Source organism: Bos grunniens, chromosome 20, assembly GCF_055505025.1.
Source record: "Bos grunniens cultivar Pamir isolate PY7600 chromosome 20, Bosgru_T2T1.0, whole genome shotgun sequence".
Taxonomy (NCBI): domain Eukaryota; kingdom Metazoa; phylum Chordata; class Mammalia; order Artiodactyla; family Bovidae; genus Bos; species Bos grunniens.
The window spans coordinates 63,865,124-63,876,249 of NC_141184.1; the positions used below are offsets into that span (position 1 = coordinate 63,865,124).

Here is an 11,126-nt window from a genome sequence, read left to right on the forward strand (position 1 = left end):
TATCGAAGAAATGACTTCTCTTTCCCAGACGACTTTTCCTACCAAAAAGCTTATTCACGGGAGAAAAATATTCTCAATATACTTCTAGAAATAGTAATAAGTCTATGTTGATTAACTTAGGTTGAATTTATTTTAACTGTATCGTTTGCTCTACTGGAGCACCCTGGCAGGACAGAAGGGCTAAGCTGAAAATCCTAACTAAGTCCCTTAATGCTGCTGCTGCAGCTGAGTTGCTTCAGTCGTGTCTGACTCTGTGCGACCCCATAGATGGCAGCCCACCAGGCTTCCTGTCCCTGGGATTCTCCAGGCAAGAACACCGGAGTGGGTTGCCATTTCCTTCTCCAATGCAGGAAAGTGAAAAGTGAAAGTGAAGTCGCTCAGTCGTGTCCAACTCTAGCGACCCCATGGACTGCAGCCTACCAGGCTCCTCCGTCCATGGGATTTTCTAGGCAAAAGTACTGGAGTAGGATGCCATTGCCTTCTCCGAATTCCATTAATAATCTTATGTAATTTTAAAGAAAAAGCTGCAGGCAAACAGCAAAAAAGGACTTTATTCATTTATAACATCATTTTGTAAACAATCACACTGTGCATTTTGAAATTCAATAATAACAAATTTTTTTCTATGGATTTATAGCAAACCCTATATAAAGTCAATGAGTTAAGACAAGAGTGAAGATGAATAGGGAGGAATAATTTCCAAAAACGTTAAATTACAGCACTTGATACAAAGACAGATAACCATCTGTACCATAAAAATTTACATGCCACAAAACACTCACTTATAATTTTAAATATGCAGTAAAACACATTTATTAAAAAAAAAACCATCAACATTAACTTTTTTATAAACCAGTGACTCAGAGGAATACTTATTAAAACTTACTAAAAATCAGTAAATATTGCAACTGAGGTAAAAATTTATAAGTAAACAAAACTATCATTTATAAGGGCCAAAGGTAAACCGAAGGGCAGATGACACTTTCTGACGACTCTGTCTACTCCTTGATGTTCTGAAGCAGTTTCAATAAATGGGACTCAATAACCTGTTGAACTAAAACAGACAGGTGATCAAGACTACAGCACGCTCATTACAAAATTTTAAAAACTATCAAATTCAACTTAACCTCACCAACTTTTTCCTAAAATAATTTCTAATTAGGATATACTCATAGTTCAAGGGAGATAAGATTACAATGCAATACATAAAACTTAGTCTATCACTGGCTTTAACAGTTGTTCAAGTTATTGGATTTTTCTGTTTTGGGTTTCTAAATTTTGGAACTGAAGAAGAGTCCAGAATATAAGGCTGTTCTTATATTTCTCTGTTCTAAGGAACAGAGACAGGGCAACTATCAAGCATTGTTTAAACAGTGTGCTAGGAAATATTAAACAGATCTGTAAATAGGTGTGCACTTATCCTCCAGCAACTATTGTTTGGGTGGGTGAAAAGTAACAGTAACAAACTCATTTCTAGACTTTGTAGGAATCAGTTGATTTTACCCACAATTAAAAGTATATGTCAGGAGTTAGGATAACATACGTGTTCCATGACTGCAAGTGGTGAGAACAGTCTGGACCACTGGCTTCTATTATCACAGAACTTTACTAAAATGGAACCTGAGAATTCTAAAACACTTACCACTTCTATAGCCCAGGGCTACAGCTAGATCCATAGAATTATACCCAGAGTCAGTTTCAATTGTTGGGTCAGCTCCATTTTCTATACCAAAATAGAAACATCTACATAAACAAAATGAACACGTGGATGTGTCTGTCTATGGTGGCTCATGTGCAAATAGCGGGACAGCTTTTTTGCAAATTTGGAGGGTATTTTCTGGATGGTCTGACAGAGTACAGGAAGGGCACAGAATTCACTCTGGTGGGTCAGAGGGAAGACACTTTAAACATACAGGCATCCTCTAGAGCAACTGAAACTAATACACAACCACCGATAGAACTTCGGCTTAAAGACACTGTAGGTAGAGAAAAGAGAAAAAAGCCACGGGTTCACATGTGAGCTCTGAAAGCAAAGCAGCAAGAACAGACGCTGTGACTGCAGGCGTGCGGTGTGCTGGGGCTGGGGCTACGTGAGAGCCTCAGGGAAGGGGTGCTCCAGGGTGCATAATATGGCAGGGGCAGCTCACGATTCTCGTGAGGCAGCTTGTAAAAAACCACATCTTCATGTGGCATTTTCTCAATGTTTCCACTTTGCCTGCTTACCTAAGAGCATTTTTACACATTTCACATGATTTCCGTGTACAGCGTAAAGCAAAGGTGTCCCTCCATTCTGGGGGAAAAAAACAGGTGATTTAGCTTTTCAAGGATAAGATTCAAATTATTTAGTGCTGCTGTGTGAAGCTTTACTAAGAATTGGGCATGTAAAAGTAGTTTAAGCTAATTTAAAAATTTTGTGAGGAATACTTAAATCAGAATTAGGACAGTAACTTCTTCTTCTAGGTGTTTCATTAACTAAAGGTATTCTTCTAAGTGTTTAATAAAATATAGTTTTCCAAAACCCAAAAATCAGTATTATAGACTCACCCAATCATATTCATTTACATCAACTCCACAATCCAGCAGCATTTTGACAATATCTGTGTAGCCCTTGCTACAGGCCAATGACAGAGCACTTTCTCGACCTTTTCCTAAAAGCTGAGGATCAGCGCCCTGGAGTGGGAAATGGAGAGAAAAGACGTCTCAGTTTTTTGAAAATAAGAATATTGTTACTTTCGTCAATAATAATTATAGGTCAGGTAACGTTCTGGGGTTAACACAGTACTAACACAAACGTCTACTCCTGGATGCTCCGTTATCAAGGTCATCTGAAGGTCTTCCTTTCTCCCTCTACCTGGATCCTAACTGTCTTGCCACTTGGAGCCAAATTATATCTTCTCCAAGAAGCTTCTCTTACAGACTTTTTCCCCATTGCGCTGGGCATTCACTTCTCTCTCACTGCTTCATGAATGACTACACTTGCCTATTTAACTAGATCTGAGTTCCACAAGAATATGAAGAAGAACATGTAAACTTTCTTGTTTTTGATCCTCTGCCATTACATCTAGCTGGCTGGAGATACAAAAACTACTATATACTTAACTGAACTTGAATAACTGTACATATACATTGTCTGCGGGGTTTTCCTTACATTCTGAAGTAGAAACTCTACCACAGCTATTTGCCCGTGTGCTGCAGCCCACATCAGAGGGGTAAATCCTTCTTCGTCCGTGTGGTTGATAACATTTTCTATTTAAAAGAAAAGCAATTTTTGTGATCTAATTTAACAACCACATATTAATATTGCTATGAAAACACTGGCATTCTAAAAAGGTGACTGTTACTCAATGAGGTTCATACTGTGCTGATTCGGGTTCACTGAACTACTGTGTTTTTGCAATTTTCAGTCTGAATGTATTAAAATATGGTTCAATGTACATAGCTGAGTTCAAACAGTACATTATTAAAACTATAAACTACTGGATACAACATAATGCTAGGTACAGGACAGTCCATAGAACACCGGACTCAGAATCAGGAGATCAGAGTTTGAATGCTGACTGTCGCTTTCCGGCATATCATTTAATTTCTTTAACATCCAGAATAAGACCTTGCTCATCTCAATGTAAAACTGGGAGGATCACAATAAAAATTAGGTTAATGATAGCCCTTAGCATTATATAAATACATATTATAGAAAGTCCAAGATCTTTTTTTTTTTAATTTTATTTTATTTTTAAACTTTACATAATTCTATCAGTTTTGCCAAATATCAAAATGAATCCATCACAGCCAAGATCTTATTAAAGCTATTTTTACTCACCAGTTAACATTGCTGCCTTTGAATTTTCTCAAATTTTTGGTATCATAATGTGAATGAAAACTCAATCACTTGAAAAACAGTTTTACGCAATTCTACCTCAAAACCAATTTTGCTCCCTAGACTCAGTCTACTGGGTCCACAGTTTCGTCCCTAAATTTATTTAGTATATTGAGAATAAGATCTTCATATACTTATAAACAAACAAAAGATAAAATAAGTCTTTCTTATAAAAGAATGACATGATTCTAAATGATGAAATGAGCCTTTCTTATAAAAGAATGACATGAGTAAAAAAACCACTCTTTTAATCATATGCCCTGTGTTCAACTGATAATATTGGGACAATTGGCTAGTGTTTCGAAAAATGAAAACAAGAGTAAAACTCCATCTTTACCTCATTGCACCAAAACATGTTCCACGTAGGTTAAAGAAATGTAAAAAAGGAAACCACAGAAATTCTAGAATAAGGCATGAGTGAATTTATTTATAAACTTGGAGTAGGAAATCGTCTCTAAGCAAGATATAAAACTCAGACATCACAAGGATAAAAGTTTACCACTTAAAAATGTTAAGCTTTTGTTTGAAAATATAAAGTCAAAGGAAAAATGGGAAACTGGGGAAAAATGATATGCAACATAAGCAAAAAGTGAACTTCTTTAATTTAGGTAGGAGCTCATATAAATCAATATAAAACAGGCAGTTCACACAAAAAGAAATTCAAATAGACCATAATTTAAAAAAGGCAAACAAAACCAGCATGAAATACCATTTTTCACCCATGAGATTAGCAAAGATTTAAATCTGATAGTATTCCATGTCAGTGGAGTTATGGGGAAGCAGAAACTCTAACTCTGGTGTGAGGATAGGGCAAGCATCTGGTTACATATATATATATATATAAAAATTCATGCACCTTTTGACTCAGTAAATATACTTATAGGAATTTACCCTATGGATATACTTCAAAACAATGCCAACAATATTGTTAAAATAAAAACAAACTGGAATCAACTACTACCAGGGGGACTCATTAAAAAATAAAGACATAACATGTACACATGCAATACAGTGCAAAACCACAGACCTATTAAAAAGGAATGAAACAGATCTTTGTGTGTTTACATGGGTGAAAAAAAGTGTAATGCACTGTGTATATTTTTTTTTCCAAAAAAGCACATACATATTCTCACATATAGCCCCAAGTATAAATAGAAATATTCTCCAGAAAAGTCTTCTGAAAATGTAAGAAACTTACAGTGCGTGCATTTGGAGGAAAGGCTAGGGTGGTAAGTGAAGCTGTAACTGCTATACATGACATTACTATTTTTAAAATAATCTATTATTATTATTTAAATAATCTTTTTATAATTTTTTAGATTATTACTTTTTAAATAATCTATTGGGTTATCTGCCTGGTGAGATTATGCAACCATTTCTTTTTTGTTTTTATACTTTCTTGTATAAAAATAAAATAACAAATCTGACAAATCCTATTAAATTTGTTTTAAATACATTCTTAAAAACAGGCTAGTACCTTGTTCGATTCGAGTAGCCAGGTAGAGCATCTCTCCCTGGGCAGCCAGCTGGTGAACAGATAAAGCTGAAACAATACCATAAAAAAGTTTCACATGTATCTGTAGGGTACACTACCATCATCTCATTGTTTATGTTCATGTAGCAATTTTCTTCTCCAAAACACAATCCCTGGGTTGGGAAGATCCCCTGGAGAAGGGAATGGCTATCCACGGCAGTATTCTTGCCTGGAGAATTACATGGACAGAGGAGCCTGGGTCCACGCGGTCGCAAAGAGTCAGATACCACTGAGTGAGTAACACTTTCACTTTTCAACTAAAAATATAGCCTAACATTTGCAAATGTCAGCATTATCTTAAACATATAAGAGTCTGAGAATTGACTCATATATGTTTAAGGCAATTCTGACAGCTGCAAAGTGTTATTGTCAATGAATATGCAAATTGACAATTATTAACAATTCAAATTGTTACTGATCTTATCAATTAAAGAAATGGTTTAGGTACTTAATTTTTAAAATCTCTCTTGGAACTTTCCTGGTGGTCCAGTGTCTAAGATTCTGTGCTCCCAATGCAGGGGGCCCGGGTCCAATCCCTAGTCAGGGACTAGATCCTGCCCCAACTAAGACCTGGCACAGACAAATAAAAATAATAAATAAATAAAAAGTTTAAAATCTCTCTTTGTCCAAGCTTATAAGGAACTTGGGTTTAAAAGACTCTTGTGTTTTAATTGACTGAATTCCTTTAAGTCCCAAATATTATTTCTTGAAATAATGGGTATTTCTTAACTTTAGAAGAACTGAGGAAATAAATGAAAAACTAGCCTTGAGAGTAAATTCTTGAGTGCAGACCTAGCTCTGGCTAATTAGCTGTGGGAGCCTGGAGAGCTGATTAAACATTTTCGTCTATATCATGAGGGCTGTGAACCACATGATCTCCAGCTGTTTTTTTTTTAAACTCAAAAACGCTATGGTTTTGGGGAATTCCCTGGTGGTCCAGTGGTTAGGACTCAGTGCTCTAACTGCAGGGGCCTGGGTTTGATTCCTGGTTGGGGAACTAGGATCCCTTAAGCCTCTCAGTATGGTTAAAAAAACAACTATAGCTGGAATATTTTAAGGTAATCTCTTTATTTTAAAACAAAGCCAAACAGGCACAGTTATATCATAGCTCACTTTAAAATCAGTATCACTCAATCCTTGACTTCAGGTGATATGACTGGGTGGCCTTAATACAGAAAGGAAAGCAATTGGGAGCCATATGCAAATTTACATAAATGTCAAAAAAACAAAAATCGCCCTGAGGTGGAGTTAAAAGTCCATGAACTCTTTCTAGCTTACCTGTCACAGGATATGATTCAAAATCTGGAAGGATAGAATGTTTCCGAAATAAAGACATATATTTCACCATGCTTTAGAATATAGATACATTTACCTTATATTCTCAAATACAGTTCCTAACATCAAACTGCTGACTGGTTTTCTCTCATTAAGAAATCTGAACTATATAGAGTATTTTCTAACTTATACAGAAAATCTTCATTTTATTTCTTTTAGAATAATTCTACATTTTAAAAATTGTAAATTCAAAGTTTTTAAGAGGTGGTTTCATATTCATATTATATTTTGATTAAAAATTATATTAGAGATCACTCAGTTTTTACTACAAATCATTTGTTGATAGTGATCTAGTGTACAAGTAAAACCCACTCCAAGAACACAAAAAGACAATGTCTTGCTTTGCCCAAAGTTCAGAATAACTCATTTTTTATAGTTTCATAATTCATTTTTTACTATAGTTTTTTATTTAACTTTTTACTATAGTTTTTATAGTAAAACTATGAAGGTTTTAAGAATTAAAGTTTCAATCCATTCTCAACAGAGAAACATAAAACATGATATATTTGAATATGTGATAATATGTGAAAGCTTTAAATTACTAAAACTATCAGGATATCACTTATGCTTTCCAAAACAGGATATGCATTTAATGAAAATAATGTTTCAAAGCCAAACTCTTGAAACTATTACATTAGCAATAACAATATTTTCATACAGCAGTGGGAAATACTTACAATTTGCTAACAGAGGTGTGGTTGAGACCTCATTTCCTCTGTGTTTGTTGGTTAAAGTAGTTGACTGCTTTATGGGTGAGAAGTGCTTTGTTGTAGACGGAGTGTAGACATGCCTTACTTGAATTCCCGGAGAAGGAGATGTATGGATATTGCATTCAGCTAAGTAAAATTAATTTAAACACATTAAAACAATATTTTAACAACAAAGCATTTCCAAGTTCTACGTCAATGTTTACATTAAAAAATATAATACGTATAATATCTTCAACTGGTTCTCAAGTGACATTATTTTTTGCCATAAAAAATTTGTACTAGTAAAAGTTCCAGAAAAAAAATCAATATTAAGCTTGAGCAATATTATCCAGAGAGGTTTATTTTACTCAATAGATGGTTATAAAAGTAAATCTACAGTGTGATGACAGATTTCACTGCATTAAAGCACAAGAAGCTAATGCCAATCACATATTCATGGAATTAATTCATTTATAAAAGGCACATATAATTTTTTTCTCCTATAACTTTAAAAGGTACAATAAGAAACTTTAGTAGAGAATTTGTAAGTAAACAAAGATCAAGCAAGAAATAAAAAAAATCAACATGTACTTATGGACATTATATAACATGAAATTATTTAATTCTGGTTTCTGTAAGATTCTAGAAAACCATATTAAAAGGTGACTTCCAAACTCTCTTCCCAAACGAAAATTTCATGAACAGAAAGGAAAAAACAAACAAACAAAAACAAAACAAATGCAGGTATTTATACCATAACTTTCAACCTTTAAATAGGACAGATGCCACCTCCAGGTCTGAGTTAACTTGATCTTGAATATTTTTACTATCCTCTTCATTTAAGGACTTCACAAACCGAGAACAGACATTCATATCAAATCGGTTAGGCAGTATGAACTTCATTCCCATGGCAACACCCTGGGCTGATCCTTCTTCTGCACTGGAGTCCGGCGGGTGTTCTATTTTAATGTCTGGCATGCCACTGAGACTGTAACTGCTTGGACACTCTTCCACTATCAGCTGCGCTCCAATATCCAGATTTGCTGATGTGGCCATGATTTCAACTGGGTTTCAACAGTTAAAACATTTCTTCATGATTTCCTCTTGGTTTTAGAAGAATGGTATACTATATACTCTTTGAATTTGGGTATTAAAACATCTGAAAGAAAAAAAAAGTATATCAACTTAATGTACAGAAAATAATCATTTTCAATCACATATGCAAACAGTGCTCTTAGAAGCATCGATAGATAATAAAAAGCATAGTGTTCAAAGGTAGAAAAACCTGGGTCTGAATCCAAGTTTCACCATTTATTAGTTGATGTGAATCTGTATAAGTTCCTCAACCTCTCTAGGCCTCAGTCTCACTTGTAAAATGGGGATATACCAATAATCTCACAGGATCTTGGCAAAGATCAGATGAAATACAGTAACATTTTCACCTCCATTACTAGGTCCCACAAACTGTACTTACCCTTCCCTTCCCTTTCCTATTCCTGAACACTGCTAACTGGATTTTTTAAAAATCAGGCTAACAACAAAAATAAACTTTTCATGTTAAAAAATATTAACCTCTAATCTGAGGTTCATTTTTCAACATGCTGTTTATAACTTGCTCTCAGTTTGAATTTAAGAAAAGGTAGAATCCATTTGTACACAAATAGATCAGCAACTACAGTATCCTTGGTTCCTGAGTAGTGAAAGGCTTTACAAAGTCTTGGTTATGATAACTGAAGACATATTTATTAATCAGTTTTTGTTCAGATCAAGTGTTAGCAACTTAATACAGGCTTTTATTAATATGAAAAATGACAATTTTCATTTTTATGAAAAATAAAAAATAGATTATGAATTGGTTTCCTTTGCTTTAGCATCTCTAGGATATTAAGATTTAAGTATAATTTTGGGCCCCAATCTTTGTAATAAGTATTAAGAAATAAGGATTAATGATTTTTATCCAAATATTGTCAAGACATAAACTCAAAAAATGTGAATTCTCAAAATACAGGTTATAAGCACATCTGTTACTGAATCATTTACCACTGTTTTAAATGAGTTTTCAGTAAGGTAATCACTGGCACTTTCCTATGGACCTCAATATATATAATCTGAAGAGAAATTTCATTTTTGTACCTAAATTTGCTTCTAAAAAAATAACTCCAAGATATATAATTGTCATAGATATATAGTCACTGAGACAGGAAGAAAATAAATAGCATCCAGTTAATTTTTTCATAATCTTTCCAGTGGCTCAGTTGTAAAAAATTCGCCTGCCAATGCAGGAGATGTGGGTTCAATCCCTGTGTCGGGAAAAAGGAAATGGCAACCCATTCCAGTATTCTCGCTTGAGAAACCCCATGGACAGAGGCGCCTGCCAGGCTGCGGTCCACGGAGTCGCAAAAAGAGTGGGACAGGACTTAGGGACGAAACAAAACAATTTTATCACGTTAAGGCTTACTGCCTCTTAGAAATTTTGAGTGTGCAAGGTGTTTTAAAGTTGTAATTAATTGGAACTAAAAGAGGATCACAGTGAAGTAAAAGTTGGCAAATCATACATTTTACAGATAGCCCCTGTTTACAGTTTTAAAACATCTTCCGAGATTTTTATAACAATCCTTTTTATGTTTTTATTTAATTTTTATAACAATCCTTTGAGTAGTCAGGGTAGGTAATCATAATCGATGTCCACCGCAGAGAACAGGGAGCTCATGACTCCCATCACTCCGTTCATTAAAATAAAAAGCAGCACTAAAGCAAAAGAAACCAATTCTTTCTAAACCAAGTGGAAATAGAATGCTTATCTTGGCACCAGTCTAGAGAGGAGGAGAAGCAAAATTGACCGGGTAAGCCATAATTTTGAAGTATAAGAAAAGAAGGGGCGGGGGGGTGGGGGTGACGATCCAGAAAAGGAGGCGGTGAGAAAAAAGAGGTAAAGCTAGAATCACCTCAACCAGTCAGAGCGCAGGGAGAAGGGGAGAGCGGCCCTAACGAAATAAAATGGGCAACTGGGTTATTCCCCAGTGGGTGCTAATAACAGGAACCCCCCGCCCACCGTTCTTCGTCCTGGAGTTGCCCTACGAGGAAAGGAAGGCGCTATGAGAATGATGCCTCACAGGCGACAGGTGTCCCGGCGTCCCAGGACAGGAACCCGCTGGAGGGGAGACTGTGGCAGGGAGGGAAGTCTCGTTCTGTCGCCACCCGCCAGCTCTGCCCGAAAAAACTCCCAGCGCGGCTCCGGCACGGCGGGCGGAAACTCTGGCTCAACCGCGGCGGGCCGGCCCCGGCAACAGGGACCGGAGGCTGCCCGGGTCGGGGCGCAGGGCCTGGCAACCACTCTCGACAGTCCACAGCGAGTCGGGCCTCTCCATCTGCGGCCAGAGTCACTGCAAGACCCCAGCCAAGCCCCGGCTTGTTGTGATCGCGACGTCACTTCCGATTTCTGCTTTCGGTTTCCGGCCAAAAAGCGTTCGGCGTCGTTGCAGCCGAGAGGACTTCCAGGTATTTTCCCGCCGCTGTGCTGCGCGATCTTTACGATCCCAGTAACTACAGAGATAGCGTCATTTCAGCCATGGTTCTGGGTCTATCGCCTGGCCTTGGCCTCGCGCTCTGGCCACGCCTCCTCCTCCACCATAGCCCCGCCCACCGGACCCTCCCCTGCGTCACCCAGGCTGCGTGCGTCTCGGGAGCCTGC

General features: G+C 36.7%; 1 protein-coding gene across 2 annotated transcripts; it reads right to left on the bottom strand.

Annotated features, from left to right (window-relative positions):
* Nucleotides 1-533: 533 nt before the first annotated feature.
* On the bottom strand, nt 534-11,049 carry ANKRA2 (ankyrin repeat family A member 2). Of its 2 annotated transcripts, none has more exons than XM_086362133.1 (9): nt 10,549-11,049; nt 8,203-8,594; nt 7,424-7,582; nt 5,355-5,420; nt 3,149-3,246; nt 2,545-2,670; nt 2,224-2,290; nt 1,643-1,723; nt 534-1,054 (listed from the first exon to the last, which is right to left on the bottom strand). In XM_086362133.1, exons 2-9 carry the CDS (start codon nt 8,489-8,491, stop codon nt 999-1,001), a joined length of 942 nt encoding a protein of 313 aa, XP_086218259.1. In that variant the 5' UTR covers nt 8,492-8,594; nt 10,549-11,049; the 3' UTR covers nt 534-998. The 2 variants fall into 2 exon arrangements, with proteins under 2 accessions (XP_086218259.1, XP_086218260.1); XM_086362134.1 differs by having other exon boundaries at nt 8,190-8,594.
* Between the last annotated feature and the right edge of the window lie 77 nt (nt 11,050-11,126).